The sequence below is a fragment of the Vicugna pacos genome, chromosome 3, assembly GCF_048564905.1.
Source record: "Vicugna pacos chromosome 3, VicPac4, whole genome shotgun sequence".
Taxonomy (NCBI): Eukaryota; Metazoa; Chordata; class Mammalia; order Artiodactyla; family Camelidae; genus Vicugna; species Vicugna pacos.
In genome coordinates, this window is record NC_132989.1 from 90,521,732 (window position 1) to 90,548,383 (window position 26,652).

General features: G+C 37.9%; 1 protein-coding gene across 6 annotated transcripts; it reads left to right on the forward strand.

Moving 5' to 3' along the window:
• The first annotated feature begins 5,395 nt into the window (after positions 1-5,395).
• On the forward strand, positions 5,396-26,652 carry TMEM267 (transmembrane protein 267). Of its 6 annotated transcripts, none has more exons than XM_031676245.2 (4): positions 5,396-5,694; positions 7,914-8,037; positions 16,120-16,507; positions 24,760-26,652. In XM_031676245.2, exons 3-4 carry the CDS (start codon positions 16,196-16,198, stop codon positions 25,093-25,095), a joined length of 648 nt encoding a protein of 215 aa, XP_031532105.1. In that variant the 5' UTR covers positions 5,396-5,694; positions 7,914-8,037; positions 16,120-16,195; the 3' UTR covers positions 25,096-26,652. The 6 variants fall into 6 exon arrangements, with proteins under 6 accessions (XP_031532105.1, XP_031532109.1, XP_015097601.1 ...); XM_031676249.2 differs by lacking the exon at positions 5,396-5,694 and adding an exon at positions 5,745-5,831; XM_015242115.3 differs by lacking the exon at positions 5,396-5,694 and adding an exon at positions 5,975-6,095.

The following is a 26,652-nucleotide window of genomic DNA, read 5'->3' on the forward strand; positions in this document are numbered from 1 at the left end:
TTCTTTTCAAGTGCACATGGAACATTCTGTAGGACAGACCACATACTAGGACACAAAATAAGCCTCAACAAATTTAAGAGGATAGAAATTCTTTCAAGCATCTTCTCTGACCACAATGGCATGAAACTAGGTATTGGGTCGGGTGGAGGGGATGAAAAAAAAATGACTGTATGGAGACTAAACAACATGCTACTAAAACACCAGTGGGTCAGTGATGAAATCAAAGAGGAAATCAAAAAAATACCTTGATACAAATGACAATGAAAACATAACCACACAAAATCTATGGGATGCAGCAAAAGCAGTCCTGAAAAGGAAGTTCACAGTGATACAGGCCTTTGTCATAAAACAAGCAAAAAAACTCAAATAAACAACCTAAACTACCACCTAAAAAAGTCAGAAGAAGAACAAAGAAAATCTAAAGCTAGCAGAAGGTAAGAAATAATAAAGATCAGAGAGGAAATAAAACAGATTTAAAAGCAAAAGGAAAAAAATCAATAAAACCAAGACCTGGTTTTTTGAGAGTAAATAAAATTGACAAACCTCTGACCAGGCTTACCAACCCCAATAAACAAAATAAGAAATGAAAGAAGAGCAGTAACAACTGATAAGACAGATATACAAAAAACCGTAAGTGAATACTATGAACAATTACATGCCAACAAACTAGACAACCAGAAGAAATGGGTAAGTTTCTAGAAAAATACAGTACAATAAAACTTAATCAAGAATAAATCATTTGAACAGACTGATCAGTAGAAGTGAAATAGAATCTGTAATTAAAAAAACAAAAAAAAAGCTCCCTGCAAACAAAAGTCCAAGATGGCTTCACTGGGGAATTCTACCAAACATATAAAGAACTTATACTGATCCTTCTCAAATTTTCCCAAAAGACGGAAGAGGAGGAAACACTCCCAAAGGCATTCTAGGAAGCCACGTTCACCCTGATACCAAAACCAGACAAAGACACTAACAAAGAAGAAAATTACAGGCCAATATCTTTGATGAATATAGACACAAAAATTCTCCATAAAATATTACCAAATAAATCCAACAACACATTTTTAAAAAAAAAGTCACACACTACAATCAAGTTGGATTCATCCCAGGGTCACAGGATGATTTAACATTCGTAAATCAATCAATGTGATACACCACATCTACAAATGGACAAAAACCACATGATCATCTCAGTCAATGCAGAAAAGGCATTTGATGAAATTCAACACCCATCTATGATAAAAACTTTTACCAAAGTGGATACAGAGGGAACATATCTCAACACAATAAAAGCTATTTATGACAAACCCACAGCCAAAATAATACTCAAAGTTGAAAAGAAAGCCTTCCTGATAAAATCTGGAACATGACACAGATGCCCACTCTCACCACTTCTATCCAACATGGTATTGGAAGACCTAGTCACAGAAATCAGATAAGAAAAAGAAATAAAAGGGATCCAAACTGGGAGGGAAAAGGTGAAATTGTCACTATATGCAGGTGACATACTATATATAGAAAACCCTAAAGACTCCACACGAAAACTACTAGAACTGACAAATTCAGCAAGGTAACATGATACAAGATTAACATACAGTAATCTGTTGCATTTCTTTACACTGACAATGAAATACCAGAAGAGGAAAGTAAAGAAACAATCCCTTTTAAAATCATATTAAAAAATGCTTAGGAATAAACCTGACCAAGGAGGTGAAAGACTTACAAGTGGAGAAGTATAAAACATTGATAAAGGAAATTAAAGATGATTGAAGGAAATGGAAAGATATCCCATGCTCCTGCATTAGAATTAATATTGTTAAAATGGCCATACTACCCAAAACAATTTACAGATTTAATGTGATCCCTATCAAATTACCCAGGACATTTTCATAGAACTAGAACAAATATTTCTAAAATTTATATGGAATCATAAAAGACCCAGAATTGCCAAAGCAACCAAACCAATACTGAAGAAAAAGAACGAAGCTGAAGGAATAACCCTCCCAGACTTCGGACAATACTACAGAGCTATAGGAATCAAAACAGTGTGGTAATGACATAAATAGACGTATGGATCAATGGAACAGAAGGGAGAGCCCAGAAATACACCTACACACCTACAGTTGGTTACTCTTCAATAAAGGAGGCAAAAATATACAGTAGAGAAAAGACAGTCTCTTTGGCAAGTGGTGCTGGGAAAGCTGATAACTCAAAATGGCTTAGAGTTAAACATAAGACAGGACACCATAAATATCCTAGAAATGAACAAAGCCAAAACATTTCCATACGTAAATTGTAGCAATGTTTTCTTAGGTCAGTCTCCCAGGGCAATAGAAATAAAAGAAAAAATAAACAAATGGGACCTAATCAAACTTATAAGCTTTTGCACAGCAAAGGAAACCATAAAAAAAAACAGAAAGACAACTTCTGGACTGGGAGAATATATTTACAAACAATGCACCTGACAAAGGCTTAACTTCCAGAATACACAATTAGCTCATACAACTCAATAACAAAGAAACAAAAAACCCAATCCAAAAAATGGGCAGAAGACCTAAATAGACATTTCTCCAAAGAAGACGTACAGATGGCCTGTAGGCACATGAAAAGATGCTCAATATTGCTAATTATCAGAGAAACGCAAATCAAAACTACAATGAGGTATATCACCTCACACCAGTCAGAATGCCCATCAATAAAAAGTCCACAAACAAATGCTGGAGAGTTTTGGGAAAAAGAGAACTCTTCTGCACTGTTGGTGGGAATGTAATTTGGTGCAGCCACTATGGAAAGCAGTATGGACATTCTTTAAAAAAAACAAAACTAGAACTAAAAATAGAGTTACCATATGATCCAGCAATCCCACTCCTGGGCATATACCGGGAGAAAACTCTAATTCGAAAAGATACAAGCACTCCAATGTTCACAGCAGCACTACTTACAATAGCCAAGACATAGAAGCAACCTAAATGTCCACCGACAGATGACTGGATAAACAAGATGTGATACACACACACACACACACACTGGAATACTACAGAGCCATAAAAAAGAATAAAATAATGTCATTTGCACCAACATGGATGGACCTGGAGATTCTCATTCTAAGTGAAGTAAGCCACAAAAAGAAAAATACCATATGCTATTGCTTATATGTGGAATCTAAAAAAAAAAAGAAAAAAGACACAAATGAAGTTACTTACAAAACAAAAAACATACTCACAGATAAAGGTAACAGATTTATAGTTACCAAGGGGTAGAGGAGGTGGGAAGGGATAAATTGGGAGTTCGAGATTTGCAGATACTACTATATATAAACTAGATAAACAAGTTTCTTTTGTACAGCACAGGGAACTATATTCAATATCTTGTAATAACCTATAATAGAGAATATGAAAACCAATACATGTATGTATATGTGTGACTGAAACATTATGCTTTACACCAGACATTGACACAACATTGTAAACGGACTATACTACAATAGATTTTTAAAAACAAAGAAGAAGAAAAGATACATGCACTCCAATGTTCAAAGCAGCACTATTTACAATAGCCAAGACATGGAAGCAACTTAGATGTCCATCAACAGATGATTGGATAAAGATGTGGTATCTTTATGCAATGGAATATTACTCAGCCATTAAAAAGAATGAAATCATGTCATTTACAGCAACATGGACAGATCTAGAGATTATCATATTAAGTGAAGTAAGTCAGACAGAGAAAACAAATATATGATATTACTTATTTGTGATAAATGAACTTATTTACAAAACAGAAACAGGCTGGGGCTCACAGCCTTCAAGGCATTAGCCTGCTGTAACTCTCTTTGCCAAACAAAGCAATAATGCTGCTCTTTTCTTTGCTCCCCTGGCAAAAAACAAAACAAAAAACCAAAGAACAGAGAACCCCCAGAGAAACAGGCTAACAGACATGGAAAACAAACGTATGGTTACCAAAGGAGAAGGGGGGGAGAGGACTAAATTAGGAATTTTGGATTAGCAGATACGAACTACTAAATATAAAATAATAAACAACAAGGTCCTACTGTATAGCACCAGGAACTATATTCAATATCCTGTAATAACTTACAATGAAAAAAATACGTATGTATAACTGAACTACTATGCTGTACATGAGAAACTAACACAACACTGTAATTCAACTATACTTCCAATAAAAAAAATTATACCAATATAACCAGAAATGTTCTGATTAACTTGTGATTTCTTGAAAAGAACAGACTCTTCACATAAAAGGGAATAAGCAACAGATGAGACAAGGAGAAAAATAGAAAGCAAAGCAAGCAGAGTGTAGCAGGGTAGGAGTGATAATGCCAGCAGTTTAAATGGGCACAATACTCTCTTTAGCTCCTCTCACTTCGGGCTCCCTACTACCTTCAGGTCTCAGCACAAATAACCCTTCTTCAAGAGGGGGGCCTCCCCCAGTTACTACTACATTACTGTATTTATTTTACAGTACGTATTTCAATCATCCAGCTTCTTTGTGGTCTGTATCCTCTACTAGAACTTAAGCTGCAATAAAGCTATTCTTTACCTTTATTACTAGGCATAGTGCCTGGTATATTGTGCACACTCAGTATGTATTGTATAAATAAATAGTGCCTTTGGGCAGTAGGCTGACCACAGAGAAAATAACTGTAAATCTTCTTTTGGTTGCAGGAAACCATCTGTGGTTGTCCCTAAAGAACTCTAGGAAGCCTAGAGTATGATAAGACGTGTACTATGCTGCCCATAAGAAATGCCAAATTATAACTGCATTCGGACAGAAAAAGTTTGTCCTTAACATGACTAAAAGCACCTAATATTATGGTTAATGCATTCAGTGATAGATCATTTTAGCAAACATTTAAGCTGTGCAGGTAAAAATACATGTAATTTCCTCCCTCAGCTGAGTCTTTCCCGTTCGCTAAGAACTGAGTGTAACAAGCAGTGAGAAGTTCTAACAGTAACTGAGCCACATTTTAAGGTTCTGTGAGGAGTCTAGCCGCTTGAGATTGAAGATTTGGATTTTCTATGGTCTCTTTCTCAAGTATATAATCAATATAATCCCACTGCTGCTCCTGCTTTACGTTGGATACTAGTTTTGAGAAACTGTAGGTACGAAAGAAAGAAATGTTCCTCCCTGAGCCTCCCCTTTTGGGCCAGTGCTTCCTAGCGTAAGCCAGATGTCTCCTTGGTGCTCAGAGCGCACCCACCACTCCGAGGTAGGGAGACGGGATGGGAACTGGCCGGGCTCACTATACAGCGTCTTGTCTCCAGTTAATCAGGGTCAAGCTACCCTTTAAGTGGCTTTTTCGACTAGTGAGCACTTAGTACTCATGATGACGCGTTCTGGCCACGTCACTACAGTCCGCAAGGAAGAGCCGCCCCCTGTGTTCACCCGCACAGAGGCCAAGAATAATTATCAAGAAATCCCCAAGGCGGTGGTGAAACGTCACGGAGGAGTCAGGTGTACAAGGTCGCGAGTTCTCGTCTCGTGGAAACCTCGGACACCCACCCTGAGGAATCCCTGGAAGGAAGTCAGAGTATCCGTACACCCTCGGAACCCACGACGGCAGCGGGCTCCGAGCTCAGGCGTCTGGGCACAAGGCCGCGCGTCCGACTTTCGGGAGTTAATTCTGCGTCCCTCTTCCCCGTCGCCAGGTGGCGCCTTGTGGCTAGGTCGGCGGTAAGTCTGTGGACGGCGCCCGCTAAACCGAGAACGAATCCTACGGTTCGGCGGAAGGAAAAAAGCAAGGCACTTTGTAGTTCTCACCCCACCATCCCAAAAGTCTTTTTGTGGCGCAGGTCTGAGGGTAACTCCAGGTATCCAACTGCACTCAAGCGTCCTTCCCGCCGGCTCAGCGTGGGACCGGTATCCCGGCGTTCTCTCGGCCGGCGCTGCGGGCTGCAGCCGCTCTGGCCCGCGGCCGGCATCTCTGTGGTGCCGACAGAGGCGGGCGGGGAGGGGCGGGGCCTCCGTTCGCGCCGCGGGCTGCAGCCGCGAGAGCGGATGGTGGGTGCGGCTGAGCTGCACGAGGAACCCGGCGGGAGGGGCACGGTCTGGACGCCGCCAAACTGCGTCCTGAGGTGGGAGGCCAGAGGCGGGGACCAGCTGAACCTGAAGTCTGGAAGATCCAGGTTCCCGATGGGGAGGGCGTGCAGGGGCAGCAGGCTTCCGGGACCCGAGACTGTCGGAGTGCTCAGTCCTTACTGGTCGGAGGCCCCGGGATCTGGGCGGTCCCTGCACCGCCCTTAGGCTTCATCCCGCCTTCTTGGTCCCTTAGATGTCCTGCCCTTGCCAAGGTTTCTCGCCCCTCGCGTTTCCCAGGCTCAGGGCTGAGTGCCGGGGGTCTTGCCGGAGCTGCCCGTTTTCATGTTAACAGCGCGAGAGCCCTTAATGCCGCCCTGCTCCTGGAGGCGTGATTGTGATGAGTGTAACAGGCTCCCTTCCCTACGGACGGAGGGGTTTCCTACCCTATTTTCCTAATAGACATTTTAAAAATTACTGCATCACGCCAACCTTGGGAAAGAAAGACATTGAGAATTTGCCAAGACTTGCTGAAATTCAGAATTGTATGTTTTATTCGTAATAATCATAGGGATAAACGTTTTATATGCAGGCTATGAAAAGTATCTGAAACGGAGCAAGATGTGTGTTTTCTTTCTTTGCAGGTTAACTGTATTAGGTTTGGCATCTGCTTTAGGTATTATGGCATTAAAGAAAAATATATATTAAGTTTCGTAGTAGCTACAGTTCGGTGAAGAGGCCTTATTTGTAACGCATAATAAAGGCAGTTTTCGGATTTTAGACTGCTGTCACCACAGGGTTTTGTAAATATTTGTGTTGGAGGTTAGCGGGGGAGGAAGAGGGTGAAGCAGAAAAAGACATTTCTGTTGGGAATTTGTTACCTCTTACTTGCTTTGTAATGATGTTTAAGAGATTATTAACAAACAGTGCACAATAGTGTGTAATTAAAGTAACTGGCTAAGTGTGTGTGGAGTTAAGGAGAGAGAGGATTACTACTGCGTATACTTTGAAGGCCTCATAGTCGATGGCATTTTACTATAATGAGGGATGAAGTGTGGCAGAATTTAGCCATAATAGAAGGTGGCTCCTTCAAGTCAGAGAGAAATTTATGATCTGGGTACTGGCTGTTATGGCAGAGAAATCATTCCAAATCTTTAATTCACAGGCTGAGGATTTGCCTACCTGCTTACCCCCTGTATTAATAAAGTAAAATATTAAGGATCCTGCCCAACAAAAGTGAATATGTAAAGTAAACATAAAGCTATTTGACAATTTAAGAGGTTCTGAAGTGCATTCTGTTTGTATGGGGAGGAGAAGGAAGTGGAAAACGAAAAAGGAAAAAAAAATGGAACACTTAGTTGTGTTAGAGACAATAAAGAGGAAGTACACTTACTAAATTTCTTTCTCATACTCAATCTAATCGAAATATCTGCACCAATAATTGGAATAGATGTCAGAATTCTGTGTTTTTGGGACCATAATTATTTATACCTTTCTTGAAAATAGAAACTATTGTTTTAGTTATCTATTGTTGCATAACAAATTACCCCCAAACTTAGAGGCTTACAGCTGAACATTTATTATCTCACTGTATGTAGGCCAGGATTTGAGAAGAGGCTTAGCTGAGTGGTTCTGCTCAGGGTCTCATGAAGTTGTAGTCCAAATGGTGGCAGGGCTGCATGCATCTGAAAGCTTGACTGGGGCTGAAGGATCTGCTTCCAAGTTCACTCAAATGAGCTTTTTGTTCCTTTCTCATCAAGCAAATTGTTTAAACTTTACATTTAAAATGCATTTTGTGCTGCCCCGTTATGTGTATCTGTTCCTATTTGTAAACCACAAAATAGTTATTTTCTATATAGTAAGTTTTTCTTTTTCAGGTCACTTTAAATTTGGATCATCATTTAAATACCTGAAGTGATCTTCTGATGTTTCACTTTGCTCATGACACTTTACTGGCTGCTCGATCCTTTTAGTATCTGGACTCATCAAGTAAAATGTAAGGTGAGTAACATTTAAGTATATTTCGTGATGATAAAAATTGTTTAGTGAGTAAAAGAAGATGGATGTAATGCAGTGGCTTTATAGAAACAGCATGCAGTTTGTAATTAGGTAGATAATGACCTTTTATTTCTGTCTGATTTCTGGGATAAAGTTTGACAGTAAATTTGTAATGAAATGCATATGTAAGCGCAGTTTGAGTGGCAGAAGAGCTTTTCTGTTAGGCTTCTGTGTAGTCTCTGTCCAGCCTACGTTCTCCCCCGACTCAGCCACCTGAGTGGCCTTCTTTCTCCTTAGGGCTGATTTACAGCACGGCTTTCTGAAGGGGAGGGATATTGCTGCTTCTGCTGTATCTCTCTGGTTTGGTCACTAATTCAAGCTTTCTGTGTCCCAGTTCCCATCTAGCTAAGTGGATACTGTCATTTATCTTTGGCTCAAAGGAATATTTCATAGACTTTAAAATTACATGCACTGAGCCTTTAAATACATTGACTTATTTATCCATTCAACTGTCAAATGTTTACTTTGCAAAATAGAGACAAATAATTCATAATTTGTAGGACTATAAATCCTGAGGTTTACAGAAAGGATTCATGACCTTGGAGGTGTCTTTTGCATATTTTGCATTTTAGTCATATCTCTTGTTGAAAGTACCTTTAAATCATTATTTCCTAATCCTGGGAGAGTCTGTAGATTAGAACCCAAACTTATTGCTTTAAAGAACAGTTTTCTTTTTTGCCAATGACCAAGAATATGAGCATTGATTGTAGATTCCATTAACAAAATAGTTGCTCTCTGCAAAGTATTTTTCACATTAATAAAAAAAGAATGAAAGGAACCTGCATAAGTTTATTTCATCTAGAGATAGAGAAATCTTTCATACAGACTTTTCATGTGTCTACTAATACATAAATATGAACAAGTTAGTTTTATATTATAGTATAAATTTGACTTATGAGAATTGTATATAATTTTATTAATGTTTATTAATGTATCCTAATATTTTTATTAATACATATTTATAGTGTTATAAATGTTTCTACCTTTTTAATTAAACTTTTAAGAAGCTGACTTTAACATCATGATGTGAATTGTTTAATTACTTCTGACTGTTAACTTTTCAAAGTCGCTTTATTGGTTTTATGTTCATAATAGCAAGACATTGAAAATTTGTAAGAGATCAAAGGGAAAAAAAGTAAGGATCACATGTAAGCCCACCAGTGAGACAAGCCAAATGAACAGCCTTCCAGATTTTTTCATGCATATGCACATATTTTTAACAAAAATGCAATATTTTACATATTATTTTATAGGCTACCATTTAAAATTTAACACCTATTGAGTATTTTTCTATGTCAATAAATATGGGAATAAGTTTTTTTTTTAATGGCTGCATAGTTGTGTGGAATGTATTTCACTAGTCCTGTATTTTGGACATTTAGTTTCTGGTTTTTCCTTATAAACAATACCATGCTGAACATCCATGTGTAATTCTTTGTATTTATCTAATTCATTTCTTAGGGTAAATTCCTAGAATTGGAAGTGCTAAGTCAAAAGTGTTTGCTTATCAGTTTTTAATGATTTTTGATACATGTGCATATTGTCAAATTGTCTGCTAGAAAAGTTGTACCAATTTATACTCCTGCTAATGCTCTGTAAGAGTGATCATTCCCCCACCGCTAACAGAAAGAATTAGCAAGCTTTTGTCTATCTTACACTGAAATCTCATTGTTTTAATTTAAATTCAATTGAGTACCAATAAAGTTGAAATGTTTTAATAGTTTTTTTTTAACTATTTGCATTTCTTCCTTTTCCAAGCTGCCTTTTCGTAGACACTGTCCACATTATTATTGGGATACTTATTTTTTCTTTTTATTCATTTTAAGAGCCCTTAATAAAGTAATGCTTGTAATCTTTCTCCAGGATAACTGTTCTAAATTTCCTCTCTTTATTTGTCTTTAACTTTGCCATGTAAAGGTTTTATATTTTCATATAGTGATGTCTATCAGTATTTTAAAAATAATTTGGAGCTCAGTTCTGAAAGTCTAACTCGCTGAATTATATAAAAGTCTGTTTACAAATTCATATAAATATTCCAGATTTATAACCCAACTGATTACAAAAACTAACCCTAGAAAATTTCCAGGCAGCTGGTCATTCAAACTGATTCCCTGTCTTAATTTAACAAGAGAAATGGTCAGTATTGCAAAACTCTAATCCATCCGAATATGACATTTTAAAATCTACAGTTGTTTGATTTAACAACTGTACCATATAAAGCTGCACATTGCGCAGATGATCCAGTCTCAGGTTTCCTCTGATAATTGACTCTCTGGTAATACTTAGCAATTAAAGCCATTTGTAACAGACTGATTACAAACGTGGACTGGTCATTTCCTGTTCAGTATAGTATATTCCTCTTCTAATGCATCTTGAAGGAGAAGAGAACCCACCTTCTACTATCTGTGCTGAAAAGGCCAAATACTATCTTTTCTAACCTCCCTTGCAACTAGGGTACAGGCATGTGACCAGTGCCCACTCTGAATTTTGTATTGAGAGCAAAGAAATAAACATAAACAGGAATCTTTCATGGCAGCAGCAGACAGGGCAGCACTGGCGGCCGTGCCCATGGTCACATCTGGTGATGGGTTCGGCAGTGGAAGCGAGGCTCAGTGGTGGGGGGGGGGTCTTCACAGGTGTCTGCTGTCATTTTCACTGAGGTGCTTGAGGCATAGGTTTGAAGCCTGGTTCTTGAAACCTGGCAGGCCTATGACTTGCCAATATCCTTTTGTAAATTTATTTTTTTAATTCTTATTTTATTTTATTTTTTTGGAGGTGGGAGCCAACTAGGCTTATATATATATATATATATATATATATATATATATATATATATATATATATAATGTGTATATGTGTATATAATATATATATACACACACACACACACACACATATATATATGTTAATGGCGGTACTGGGGATTGAACCCAGGACCACGTGCATGCTAACACCTGCTCTACCAATGAGCTATACCCTCCCCTTTCCAAATATCCTTTTAATAAATGTTTTTCTCTTTTACTGCCAGTGTTTTCTGTTCTGTGCACTTAACAATCCTAACTGATACAGCATCTGAGTGAAATAATCATTCCTTACTGATTTGAAATTAGACATACATTTCCTCCTCCCCATACACATTTGATCTGTCTCGGACTTTGTACTCACCTTTCAGTATTCACATTACTCTACCTTTTTGAAGTTTATCGGCATTTACTCTTTCAAATAAAATTTAGAAAGTTTGTGAAGTTGCTAGAAGAAAATCCCTTTATGATTTTGATTAGAATTACATTGTAGATTAATTTGAGAAACCACCACCCATGTTGTCTTCTTACTCAGTTAAATGCCCTGGCGCTTGTGTCAGTGCAGTTCATCAAAGCAGCAGAACCGCTTTGCATGCTAAAGGGTAAGAAATTAATCACAGGGCTTAGACTTTCTGTAATTGTGGGGCTGGGAGAGCAGCTGTGCAGGCTGTTGTCTCGAGTCTGCCGTTGAGCCTGAAGCTGCCACAGATCAGCTGGACAGACAGTTGGGAAGGGAAGGTGGGTGTGGATGAGAACAAGGACAGGGGGATCTGCACTGGCCTCTCACCGACTCCAGTTTTGACCCCATGGGTAACTGGCAGAGCTGGCACTTCTGACCTTGGGCTATACACGCTGGCCCAGGATTTGGAGAAGGTGATGGAGGATGTGGTGGGAGCTGAAGGAGCTGCAAACCCAGCTGCTTCCTTTGCCAACACGGTGAGCTGACAGGTCAGCAGAACACTTAAGCTCCACACTGTCTTAACACTGACCTTCAGAGTTTAACAGAACGGCTGCTGCTTCACCCCCGTCTTCCAAGTCCCATATGCAGTGTCCCCTGTGGCCAACCTTGCCCAGAACCATACAAGGAGGGGCATTCTGTACTTGCACCTTCGCTGTGTTGTCACAGCCCAAAGCCACCTGAGCTTTAATTAGCTGGTTGGCCTTTTCCATCCTTTAATACAGTTTTGTCCTTTGCTTCACACGTGTTACCTGTTCAGTTGATTCCTTGATCTTTGAGTTTTTATTGCGATTCTGAATGTACATTTCCCCATATTGTCCCCTTATGATTACTGCTGATATATTAATGTTTATCTTGAATTAGCCACGTTTTGCAACTTAAATTCTATTCAATTCATTCTCTTGGATAGGAAGTCATTTCACTTACACACTAATGTAATGATCTTTTTCTTCCTGTCAGGGTGATGACACAATTTTCTTTCTCTCCTTCCATCCATCCCTCCATCCCTTCCTTGCCTCATTACATTGATTAAAACTGCCAGAACAATATTATAGTAGCTGTACTGTTTTTTTTCAATCCATATATAGATTTTTTCTAATTGAAGTGTAGCTGATTTAGCGTTTCAAGTGTACAGCAAAGTGATTCAGTTATACTGTTTATGACTTTCAAGGTAATGTTTTGTGGTTTTTGTCATTTTGGTTTTCTATTAACCTAGTGGTTGTTACTGTTTAGTGAACATAAGAATTACCTGTTTAGAACCCTGCTGTCATGACTCAGAGCTCTGTAATTGTGGCTCCACAATATTTGGCATTTAGTGTGGGTATTAATCATGTTCACTTTCCTTTGCAGAGAACCTTTTTTTTTTCCTTGTTTTTTTCAGACTAGGAAACGCTTAAGGATTTTCTCTCTTTTTTTTTGTTTTGTTTTTTTGTTTTTGCTTTCAGTGCCCAACTCTTTGTCCTTTTTTTCCCCCCCTCAAGCTCTGGGAAAATTCTTTGAAAGTGTTCTTATTCACTGTGCTTTTCGAAGCATTCATTTTACTGTGCATTGCTTCTGTTGACTTTTTGTTTAGGCAGTCAGGCTTTTTACCTCCATAATCTCTTTCTTGTCTTCAGATTGCTCCTTTTATATGAAAGGCTGCTATTGTTATCGATAGTGAAGTATATTTTCCTTACTTTTTAACATCTTTATTGGAGTATAATTGACATGTAATAAACTGTACCTATTTAAAATGTACAGTGTGATATGCTTTGATGTAGGTATGAAACTATGCACCATGAAACCATCACCACAGTCAAGATAATGAACACATCTGCCCACCCCCCCCCCGATTTCCTTATGCTCCTTTTTAATGCTTCCTATCCTTCCTGTCTCCAGGCAACCACTAATCTGCTTTCTGTCACTTAGTTTGCATTTTCTAGAATTTTTCATAAATGGAATCATATTATGTACCCTTTTAAAAAACGTATTTCTAAATGAAAATTTCAGACATAAAGGTAGAGTACAGTATAATGAACTAAATTATATCCATTACCTAAATTTAACCATTATAACATTTTCCCATAATGCTTTATTTACTTTTTAAAAATTAATAGAATTTATTTTTTATAGCAGTTTTAGGTTTCCAGAAAAACTGAACAGAGTATTCCCATATATTCCTTTTCCCTCTGCACACATTTCCCCCTATTGTTAATGTTTTGCATGAATGTGGTGCTTTTGTTACAGTTAATAAACAAATATTGATACCTTTGTATTGACTAAAGTCCATAGTTTACATTAGGGTTCATTCTTTGTGTTACACAGTTCAATGGGTTTTGACTACCTACTTTTTGTTGTTGTTGTTCTGGCTTAGTATTATTTTAGGATTCATTCATGATTTTGTCTGTATCCCTTTTTTTGTTTCTTTTATTCTTTTTCCCCATATTTTGTTTAGCCAGTTGGGTTGTTTACAGTTCAGAGCTAATGGAGAGAAAGCTGCTATGAACACTGATGTGCAAATCTTTGTGCAGATATTTGCTCTCATTTTTCTTAGGTAAATACCTCGGAGTGGAATGATGGTGTGATATAGTATTAGTATGTTTAACTTTTTCAGAAACTGGGAAGTGGTTGTATCATTTTACATTTCCACCAGCAAGGTGTGAGAGTTTTGGTTGCTCCGCATCTTGCCAACATTTGGGATGGTCAGTCTTTAATTTTAGCTATTCTAATAGTTATGTTTGTAATCTCATTGTGGTTTTAATTTTCATTTCCATAATAATTTATGATGTTGAGCATATTTCATGTGTTTATTGACCATCTGTATATTATCTCTGTAAAGTACCTTTTCAAATCTTTTGCCCATTTTTGTATCAGTTTCATTTTCTGTCCTCAAGTTTTGAGAATTCTTTAGTCTATATATAAATCCTTTATCAAATATGAGATACACAAATATTTCCTCCCAGTCTGTGTCTTGTCTTTTCATTCTCTTGACATTGTCTTTCGAAGGGCAGAAGTTCTTAACTTTGATGAAGTTCAATTTATCAAGTTTTTAAAAGATTGAGCTTTTGATGTGGCTATGAAGAACTCTTTGTATAATAACCCAAGGACAAAAATATTCTCCTATGTTTTCTTCCAGAAGGTTTATAGTTTTGTGTTTTACTTTTAGGTCTGTGATCCATTTTTAGTTAATCTTTGTTTAGGGAAGAAGTTATGGATTGAGGTTTATTATTTTTACGTATGGATTTCCAGTTGTTCCAGCACCATTTGTTGAAAGGAGTATCTTTTCCCCATTGACTTGCCTCTGCATGTTTGTCAAAAATCAGTTGACCTTGTATGTGTGAATCTATTTCTGATCCCACTCTCTCTTCTGTTTCATTGATCTGTTTGTCCATCTTCATACCAATACCAGATTCTTAATTACTGTGGCTTTATCATAAGACTTGAAACCAAATGGTGTAAGTCCTTCAACTTAGTTCCTCTTTTTCAAAGTTGTTTTCCTGTCTAGGTCTTTTGCATTTTGCTTTTGATTTTTGAATATATACAGTGAGCTATGTATAGTTTTTTTTATTACAGAATGGAAGTTGAAGCGTTCTCAATAAATCATTTAATTCTTCTTTAGTCTCAGAATTAAAACAAAACAATATAAAATAAGCACTTGAGGTATCACACAATTTTGTGTGTGGATAAATGATTTCAATATTCTGTGCCAGGTGAGCACTCGGCACAGCATTAATTGCTTTGTTATATCAACTAAGGTTCTTTGGTTAGAGGCAACCAAAGGGAAAGGGGATTTACTGGGAAATTTACTGGGAAAAATCCTCTGACAGCTCATAGAAGTGAAAAGTGAGCTTCCGGAACTGGGGCAGCTCTGAGACCCTTGGGGACTGAACCTGAGGACTTGATGTCCTTATGATTCTTTTTTCCTGGGCTGTTCCACATAGTGGAGTCCACGGTCTGTAAGAAGAAAAGGAACTTTCTCCATCAGCTCCACTTAGGAAAATTAGGGAAAAAGAATCTGGCCCAGCCTGGGTCACCTTCATCACTAGAGTAATCACAATTAACCACTCCTGGACAATTATTACTAATTAGTAATTGCTAGTTAATTGCTACTACTAATAAATGAGACAGAATTCTCAGCTCCGGAGTTTGGGTATTGTGATGAGCAGTTTTCCCAAAGGAAAAGGATGCTGTTACCAGAGAAAGTATGGAAAGTAGTTGCTGGGTACACAGACACAGTGGATGCCCACTACTGTGTAGTATACATTGTTGAAAGATGGAACTATTTGGTGACCTCAAAAAAGTAATAGATTAAAATCAGTGGGCCTTCTTAAGTTTCCCTTGATACATGCTACCGTCTTAAACTGTTGCTCCTACAAAGCTAATTTCTCTTTGGGCCACATGGCATATTATTATATATAAATTTAAGAAATACTATTTCTTTTAATACTTGAAAGTTGCTAAGAGCGTATATCTTAAATGTTCTCACCACACAAAAAATGGTAACCGTGTGAGGTGATGGAGGTGTTAACTAACCTTATTGTAATCATTTCACTATATATGTGTGTATCACATCATCATGCGGTACACCTTAAACTTACACAGCGTTATATATCAGTGATATGTTAATAAAGCTGGGACAAATAAAATGAAACTACAGACAACAGTTAAAAGAAAGGAAGATAATTTTCACAGATTGGTTTTACACTTGTAAAATGACTGCTGATACTGTTTTGTGTACATATTCATCCCATAATCTTCATGAATGTTTTTCTCTGCTTTCTATTTTAGGGTGACTGGGAATGTAAACAAGAAGAAGCTGTGTGTCTCCCGATGGCTGTCAGTACATGCTAACGTAGTGTTGGTGATGGCATCCGAGACTGAGAAGACCCATGCTTTGCTCCAGTCTTGCAGCCCTGGATCTCTTATTTCCAGCCTTGGTCTGGGGCTGTTTTGCTTCGTGGCTGATAGACTTCTTCAGTTTTCCATAATTCAACAAAATGACTGGCTTCGAGCCCTCTCAGATAACTCAGTACATTGTATGATTGGCATGTGGTCCTGGGCAATAGTCATCGGAATCAAGAAGAAGACTGACTTTGGAGAAATCGTTTTAGCTGGATTTTTAGCCTCTGTTATTGATGTAGATCACTTTTTTCTAGCTGGATCCCTGTCTTTACAGGTAAGAAGTCTATGTGTTTAATTCTTCTGGTCTTTCCTTTAATTTCTTTCACACCATTATATTGATCTTCACAGCATCGTTTGAGTTAGAGCTAGAGAAGATGAGCCTTATTTCAAAACAGGAAAGCCCATTCATCCAACTTTACTGAGCCCTGAGTGCTGCCCTGGGGGTGCACTCAGATGTGTGGCTGACCATATTACCTGGCATCACAAAGTGCCGTGGATGTGCCCAGGGCAAGGGCTCACTAATTGTACCCAAGGAGTTCCATGCTGGCTTTGCAAAGGATGTGCTTAGCCAAGTCTTGAAGGGAAGTTAGCCAACTGCTTGAAAGTACTGGGGGTCATTCTCAGGGCCATCCTGGTCCTTTCTGTATCAGGGTTCTTTCTGCAGGGACACACTTACACTTTCCCCCTATCCTTCATGTTTTACAGTTAATGTGCAGCTCCTAGGTGCTCCATAACAGCTGAATAGCTTTAAGGTGATCCCTAGGCCTGGGGAATGACTTTAATGGAGTCATTCATTCCTCAAGTCCCTCTTGGGGCCAAGGTGTGCATTTCAGTGGGCTGATTACGACACAGTCCCCAGTGGAGAAATTGAAGGATTTTACTGAGTTTTCAGGGATTTAGCTATATGGTAACTTACTCGTCTTGAAAATGAACTAAGCCTAAAATGGCAGTTCAGATAATATTTTCTAAATGTCAACAGATTTACCTAATGTTTATGTGTTCATGATCTGTAAATGCTTCAGGGAAGAAATACAAACAAACTCGTAGACTAACACTGGCCTGGAACACTCCCTGGCTTACCTAGTAGGTGTTTAGTAAACATTTGTTGAACGAATAAGAAATGATCGCTTCTTCCTATTATGAGCCAAGTTCTGTACCAGATACTTCTCAGGTTGTCTCATTTATTTAGAAATTTAGTAAGTGAGGAATCATTACTTCCTTATTACAGACAAATTCTAACTGTTCTTGCTGTAAGTGGAGGCAGCATAACAGTGCTGATGATCAGAAGCAGACCAGAGTCTGAATCCTAGTATGTACTCTTACCAGAACATTTCTCTACTCTAAGTCTAAATTTCATCATCTGTAAAATGTGGATTGTAATGTTACTTCCCTCATATGGTGCTTGTGAGGAGTAAGTGAGTATGTTAAGTGACACACCCTGGCAAAGAGCTAACAGTGAATGTTAGTAGAGGTTATAAACAGTGTGATTTGGGACAGTGGCCAAGATAGAGGAGTAAAAAGACCTGAGCTCACCTCCTCGAATGAACACATCAAAATCACAGCTCTCTGCAGAAGTACCAAAAAGACTAGAAGCTACCAGAAAAGATCTACAACTAAAGACATAAAGAAGGAACCACAATGAGACGGGTAGAGGGGTGGACTTGCGATATAGTCAAATCCCACACCAGGGCAGCCCACACACTGGAGAACTATTATATTGCAGAGGTTCTGCCACAGGAGTGAGAGCTCTGAGCCCCACATGAGGCTCCCCAGCCCAGGGGTCTGGCATTGGGAAGATGAGCCCCAGAGCATTTGGCTTTGAAGGGCAGCAAGGCTTAACTGCAGGAGCCCTTCAGGACTGGGGGAAATACAGACTTCATTCTTAAGGAGCACACACAAAGTCCCACATGCACTGGAACCCAGGGCAAAAGCATTAATTTTATAGGAGCCTGGGCCAGACCTCCCTGCTTGTCTTGGAGAATCTCCTGGAGAGGCAGGGCCAGGGGTGGGGAGGACAGCTGTGGCCCAACATGGGGACATAGACACTGGTGGCATATTTATTGGAAATCATTTAAATGTGTGAACACTCCTGCTGGAGGCTGTCATCTTAGCTTGTTAGTGCCAAGACCTGGCACCACTCAACACCCTGCAGGCAACAGTGCTAGGACATCTCAGTCCAAACAACTATCTGGGTGGGAACTCAGCCCCACCTGTCAGCACCAAGGTTGCTTAAAGACTTCCTGAGCTCAGAGCTACCTCTAGACACGTCCATAGCAAGGCCCTACCCACCAGAGGGCCAAGACCCAGCTCCACCCACCAGCGGGCAGGCACCAGCCCTGCCCACCAGGAAGCCTGCACTACCCTCTAGACCAAGCTCACCCACCAGGGAGCAGAACCAGAAGCAGAAGACTACAATCCTGAAACCTGCAAACCAAGCCTTCCCATAGCAAGCGAGACCCTACCCTGGGACCAACTGGGCCCCAACCCTGTGCACTAGCAGGCCAATGCAACCTTGAGGACACCATGGACCCCATACCCAACTGTGACAGCAACCAGAACTCCCCTCCAAAAAAACTGAAACTAGCTCTGGGATCCCTGGGCCCTGCAGCCAGACTCCAGGACTCAATTCTGCCTGCCAGTAGCCCTCCACTAACCCCAGGAACTGGCTTCACCAGCCAGTGGATAGGCAAAAGCCCCAGCGTCTTCAGGACCCTGTCTCTGCCCACCAGTGAGCCAGCACGAGCCCTGGGGCCGCCTAGACTAGAGTTCTACAACCAGCCACCTCATAACCAGGCCCTGCTAAACAACAGCCAGCAGCATCTGCACAAGACAGGGCCTGGCAACCAACCAGACCAGGGGCCAACCAAGCCTACCAGATGGCCCATAGTCACCCTCCACAACAGGACCCACACAGCATATACCTTGGGTGACAAGAGGAGAGTGCACTGGTGGAATGCACAGGATGTTTCCTACAGAGGACCAACCACTTCTCCAAGGCTGAGAAATGTAACTAACCTACCACATACATAAAAATAAAAAATAGCAACTCGGACAAAATGAGGCAGCAGAGGAACATGTTTCAGATGAAGGAACAAGATAAAACCCCAGAAGAACTAAGTGACTGGAGCTAGGAAATTTACCCGCGAATGATCATAAAGGTGATGAAAGAACACAAACACGTGGAAGCTAAACAATATACTACTGAACAACCAATGGATCAGTGAAGAAATCAAAGAGGCAATTAAAAAATACCTAGAGACAACTGAAAATGAAAACAAGAGGGTCCAAAGCCTATGGGATGCAGCAAAAGCAGTTCTAAGAGGGAAATTTATAATGATCCAAGCTTACCTCAGGAAACAAGAAAACTCTCAAATAAACAACCTAACCTTATACCTAAAGCAGCTAGAGAAATAACAAAACCCAAAGTTAGTAGAAGGCAAGAAATCAGAAAGATCAGAGCAGAAATAAATGAAATAGAGATTTTTTTTAAAAATAGAGAAGATCAGTAAAAAACTAAAAACTGGTTCTTCGAAAAGATAAACAGAAATGACAAACCTTTAGCCAGACTCATCAAGAAAAAAAGGGAGAGGGCTCAAATCCATAAAATCAGAAATGAAAAAGAAGTTGCAGTTGACACCACAGAAATACAAGGGATCATAAGAGACTACTAGGAGCAGCTATATGCCAATAAAATGGACAACACAGAAGAAATGGACAAATTCTTAGACAGGTACAATCTCCCAAAACTGAACCAGGAAGAAAATATGAATAGACCAATTACCAGTAGTGAAATTGAATCAGTAATTTTAAAACTACCAACAAACAAAAGTCCACGACCAGATGGCTTCACAGATGATTTCTACCAACCATTTAGAGAAGAGTTAATGCCTAGCCTTCTGGAACTATTCCATAAAATTGCAGAGGAAGAAACTCTTCCAAAGTCATTCTATGAGGACACCATCAACCCAGTACCAAAACCAGATACAGTTTCAATGCAATCCCTATGAAATTACCAATGGCATTTTTCACAGAACTAGATCAAATAATTTTAAAAGTTATCTGGGAAAACAAAAGACCCCAATAGCCAGAACAATCTTAAGAAAGAACAGAGGGAAGAAGCATGCTTTCTGACTTCAGGCTCTACTACAAAGCTACAGTAATCAAAACAGTATGGTACTGGCACAAAAACAGACACACAGACCAATGGAACATCCCAGAAATAAACCCAAGCACTTATGGTCAATTAATCTAGACAAGAATATACAATGGAGAAAAGACAGTTTCTTTAATAAGTGGTGCAGAGAAAATGGACAGCAATATGCAAAAGAATGAAATTAGAACATTCTCTAACACCATATACAAAAATAAATACAAGATGGATTAAAGACCTAAATTTAAGAGTGTACACTATAAAACTCCTGGAAGAAAACATAGGCAGAACACTCTCGGACATAAATCACAGCAGTATTTTTTTTTTGAACCAGCTCATAGAGTAATGGAAATAAAAGCAAGAATAAACAAAAGGGACCCAATTAAACTTAAAAGTGTTTGCACAGCAAAGAAACCATAAACAAAATGAAAAGACAGTATCTACAGAATGGGAGAAAATATTTCAAACAATGTGACTGACAAGGGATTAATTTCCAGAATATACAAATGGCTCATACAGCTCAATTTTTAAAAAATCAAAAAAAGGGCAGAAGAACTGCACAGCCATTTTCCAAAGAAGACATCCAGATGGCCAACAGGCACATGAAAAGATGCTCAACATCACTTCTTATTAGAGAAATGCAAATCAAACAACAAGATGTCACCTCCCACCTGTCAGAATGGCTGTCATCAAAAAGAACACAAATAAATGTTGGAGAGGGTATGGAGAAAAGGAAACCCTCACACACTGTTGGTGGAAATGTAAATTGGTGTAGCCACTATGGAGTACAGTATTGGAAGTTCCTTAAAAAGTTAAAAATTGAGTTGCCATGTGATCCAGCAATCCCACTCCTGGGCATATAACCAGAAAAAAACTAATTTGAAAAGATACATGCACTGCAATGTTCATAGCAGGACTATTTACAATAGCCAATGCATGGAAGCAACCTAAATGTCCTTTGACATGTGAATGGATAAAGAAGATGTAGTATATATATATATATTTGTATACAATGGAATATTACTGAGTCATAAAAAAGAATGAAATAATGCCATTTGCAGCAACATGAATGGACCTAGAGATTATTATACTAAGTGAAATATGTCAGAAAAGACAAATATCATATAATATCACTTATATGTGGAGTCTAAAATAATGATACAAATGAACTTATTTATGAAACAGAAATAGACTCACAGACATAGAAAACAAACTTATGGTTACCAAAGGGGAAAGGCTGAGAGGGAGGTTTAAATTAAGTTTGGGATTAACAGATACACACTACTATATATAAAACAGATAAATAAGAAGGACCTACTGTATAGCACAGGGAACTATATTCAATATCTTGTAATAACCTATAATGGAAAATAAACTGAAAAAGAATGTATATATATATACACACACATATATGTATAACAATAATTTTCCTGTACACCTGAAACTAACACAACATTGTAAATAAACTGTACTTCAATAAAACAAAAACAAAAACAAAGTGTGATTTATAAATGCATTCATCTAGAATTTAAGTATTCCTGTTGTAATTTAAAAAAAACATTTACGCTGTATACTGTATTTATTCTTTGAATCATTTAGAAGCAGTTGTGTTAAGAATATGAGCCATAGAATCAGACAGAGCTAGAACCAGACCACAGCTTGCCATTTGATAACTGTACACCATAAGGAATTTACCTAGCCTCTCTAAGTCCCAGTTTCCTCCTCTGTAAAATAATTCCTAAGTCATAGGAATGTTTTAAAGATTAAATGAGAGACTGCAGATAAAGTATAGCATACTGCATGTATTGATCCTTATTTTTGAATGAAGTATTAAAATTTTTTCATATTCACCATCAGATTGTATGTGGTCCTGAGGAATAAATATCAAAACTGAATGAGTATTTATGATACTTATTTTAAAAATTTATTCATTTTATTGACATATAGTTGCTGTGTACAATATTATATAAGTTACAGGTGTACAGTATATAGTGATTTGCAATTTTAAATGTTATATACTCCATTTATAGTTATTATAAAATACTGACTATATTACCTGTGTTGTACAATATATGCTTGTGGCTTATTTTATACCTAATAGTTTGTACCCCTTACTTCTTTACCCCTAAATTGCCCCCTCCCTCTTTCCTTCTCCCCACTGGTAATCACTATGTGTTCTCTATATCTGTGAGTCAGCTTCTTTTTTGTTATATTCACTAGTCGGTTGTACTTTTTAGATTCCACATATAAGTAATATATACTTGTTTTTAAGTATCTATTTTTACTTATATTTTTAAGTTATCTAGCTTTACTTCTATAATTTTATGGTAATGTCCTTTTCTTCTTTCATTGTTTATCTATGAATGAAAAATCTGCATGGATTATTTTAGAAGTCAGCCAAGCAAGAGAAATTTCTTGTTTCTGCCTTAGCATCTATTACTGTAAATTGGCTTCACAAATAAAAGTGTGAAGAGTCCCTATTCCTCCACACATCCAGAGCGTAACTGCTCATCATCTCAACACGAGGCTGTTGCTCTCCTCTCAGTAGTGATTACCGTAGGCACCCCGTCCCACCCTGCCATTGAGGAGCAAGCGATATTGTGGGTGTAGAACTTAAAAACAAAGGTGGAGACAAAAATGGCATAAGACAGAAATGTTATATGTTCTGACCAAGTAGAAATAAAACAACTAAGTGTGGAGGAGAAGGGAGAGGAAATAGGGATGTAGGAACATCAAATCAATAAACTTGATTGATGTTCATTCTGTAGGTGGGAGTTAAAGAACCCTGGGTTTACAGGATTCCCAGTTTAAACGTGATCTGATTTGACAGCGTGACAAGGTACAGACTCTTCAATGGATAACTTTCTTTTTAATGTGGTGGAAAGGTGGTGTCCTCTAACTTTTTTTAATAGGGACCTAATTTTTGCCTTTGTGACTTCTTTTTTTCCCTTTATCACTCAGTCTTCAAAAGCTACCTGTCCTTTCCTTTGTACCATCTTCTCCCCCAGCCAGGACTAATGCCTTTTACAACCTTGAATCATGTCCACTTTTAAGTCTTTTCTCTGTAGTCACTACTTTGATCTACCAGGACCCTTTTTGGTATTTTCACATGTGGAGTGAACTTTCTTTTTCTGATGGTAACTTTAGATCAATCTTAGATTTTCCTTCATCTTTCTTCAGCATTGGCTTTTCCTGGCTTCAGGCAGGAGTATGTAAGAGAGAGCTCTGATTTGGTGTTTATTTTAATACTTTACAGTATTTGAAGTTTGGGCATTCTCTGACTTCTAGCTATGTTGAGTAGGGCTTGATACAGTTTTATTTGTCCTTGTTCTGTAATGTGGTGTGGGGATGTGTGGGGAGATTTGAATTTAGGCAGTTTTCTCTATCCTCAGCTTTCTCCTTTTTAGAAATTATCTAGTTGGAAACTAGCCTTTAGTGTATGTGAGAGTGAAACCTTACTCCTCGGTCATTCGGGGGTTAAGCCTGAAATTTTCATTGCATATTGATTACATTTTTACAGTGGTTTAGAAATATTACTGAAGTTTAACTCAGCTTTTGAATACTTATTTAAAATAATATACTCTAATGTTGTTGTAAATAAATTATGAAAGTATTCAAGGCTAATATGAAGTGTTTACAATGAAAATACTCCCCTTTAATGCCTTTATTAATTGAAGAATGGGGGAAGAAGAGGGGTAAGATAGGGGAAGGGGATTAAAAGGTACAAACAACTAGGTGAAAAATAAATAAGATACAAAGATGTACAGCACAGGGAATATGATCACTATTTTATAATAACTGTAAGTGGAGTATCGTCAATAAAAATTTCGAATACTATGTTATACACCTGAAACTACTATAACATTGAAAAATCAACCATACTTCGATTTTTAAAAAGTTTAACTGAAGAATATTTTGTTCAGTTGTGAATAATTTTCAATGCTCTTAGAGGCCCAAGACAATTCTTTAAAACTCCAAATTTACACAAACATACATTTAGGACATAAATTATGTATGTATTGTGACTTCTAAGCAAATAATATGAAACTTAAATTAACCACATGTTCTTGAGATCTTGATTTCATATCTAGGGGGAGGGTTTAGCTCAGGGGTAGAGTGCATGTTCAGCATGCATGAAGACCTGGGTTCAATCCCCAATACCTCCACTTAAAAATAAATAAATAATCTGAATTAACCCTCCCTCAAAAAAAAAAACCATATTTAATGCAAAGTACATTTTGAGGTGGCACAGAAAATGTCTCCTTTGCATTTCCAATAGCCTGCAGGAAAATAGATGATTACAAATATTAGGAAGCATCTATCAAATTTTGTTTGCGGAGAAGGAAATGATACTAGCTCCTGCTTTTCCCCTGCAGGCTGCTCTGGCTCTTCCTCGAAGACCTTTCCTTCACTGTTCTACTGTGATACCCGTTGTGGTTCTGACCCTGAAGTTTACTATGCACCTTTTCAAGCTCAAAGACTCTTGGTGCTTTCTTCCCTGGATGTTATTTATATCCTGGACCTCACACCATGTCCGAGATGGAATTCGCCATGGCTTGTGGATGTGCCCGTTTGGAAAGACTTCTCCTTTGCCATTCTGGCTTTATGTAATCATCACATCGTCTTTACCTCACATCTGTTCGTTCATTATGTATTTCACAGGGACCAGACAGATGATGTCTTCAAAACATGGAATTCATATTGATGTCTGAGGTAACCATGGGGCAGTCTTAGAGGAGCACTGGTTGAGACAATGATATTTAAGGATTGCCAACCTTAAAGTGAATTTTTAAAAAGGTGTTAGTACTTAACATTAATTACTATAATTCCTGAGTCCTCTTGCTCAAGAGGCATGTACAATTTTTAAAAATTATTTATGTTGTATTCCTCTTTTCCATAACACTCCAGTGCAATATTAGAGTTCTGTTTATTCCATGATACATTTGTATACATTTCTTCTATTTATCTGGCTTTACCAATGTTATTAGATTTACATCTAGTTAAGTTTTCTGGAAGTATGCTTTTAAGGTAGTTCATTTCCTGGTGAGAAACAGCTCACATTTTAGGATGACTGATTTGTGAAAAGTTAACATTCCATTTGGAGCCACAGTTTCCTGAGATGGTGAAACAATGAAATGGGCAAAGTATATGAGATTATGAGTAAGATGTATAGTGAATGCTAACATTTCTTTATGGCACATATTTTGATCCTGACTGAAGTTTAATGTGCCAAGGGCTTTAGTCAGTTTTGACTACTGGCAGAGTCTTGTTTCAATGCACTTATGTTATAATATTCACAAAAGACAGTAACATGAGACCTAGGCTGTTGTTTCAGAAATAACTTCAGGAAATAATTACTGTAATATGTTGGCTCTAATAACATCTTACCAAAGTATTATTTTTTCAGTATCTCTGCCCCCAGATCTCGTATGTTGGAGTTTTAACTGTTTTGAAAAACATACCTAAACATAACAAAATATTTGTTCAAAATTAACATTAACAAAATATTGATACTTGCTCATAACCATAGAATTCACACAAAAAGGACTTGAATCAATGTCATTTCAAATGTAAACGCCTGAATGTACCATTAAAATTATTTGTTGCTGTCAATTGGTTTATGTACTATTCTAAAATATTACACCAGTTAAATTGTTTTTTTAAATGTGCCTGATACTGAGAAACAAAACTTTTTTTTTTCCAGAATAAAGTAGTTTTAGGAAATTGGCTTTTTCCTTTGTTCTTTCAGGTTGATCGTCTGTAAAAAATGATTAACCTTTATTAGAGAAGGAAAATTGAGTTGCTGTAAGTTTCACATTTGCACAGTTTAATGTTACTTTGATATAACAGTCAGTGCCCCAGAAGTACCTGCTTTTTTGTGGCATTTGTACCATCTGCCGTCTTCAGATTTTCTTACATATTTGTGTTCTGTCATGCTGATGCTTGTGTGCCTTATTCTCTGACAAGGGATGAAGCAATGCCTTATCCAAAGCAGATTTTTCATGTTTATTAAACAGAGTTCTGTAAATTGTTACAAAGGGGCAAGCTCTTTAGTTTTTCTTTTTGTTTTTAATCAGTTGGTTGCAGTCTCTTATGTTTTACAATTTATTAGATCTTACAGTCTGTTACTGTCTTTGGAGAGCAATTATTGTGTCAGTTTGGTTGGTTTCATAGTATTACATAGTGGGGTAAATTTGATTTAAGGTAGAGATTTTTTTTAAGTGTATGATTTTAGAAATCCATGGAAATAAAGCATATATATTGTGTAA

What these genes read in the sequence shown, in the direction of transcription:
- TMEM267 (XM_031676245.2), top strand. Translation starts at nt 16,196, where the DNA reads ATGGCATCCGAGACTGAGAAGACCCATGCTTTGCTCCAGTCTTGCAGC. An exon ending in CTGGATCCCTGTCTTTACAG is followed by an intron (nt 16,508 to 24,759) that starts GTAAGAAGTCTA and finishes TTTCCCCTGCAG; the next exon opens with GCTGCTCTGGCTCTTCCTCG.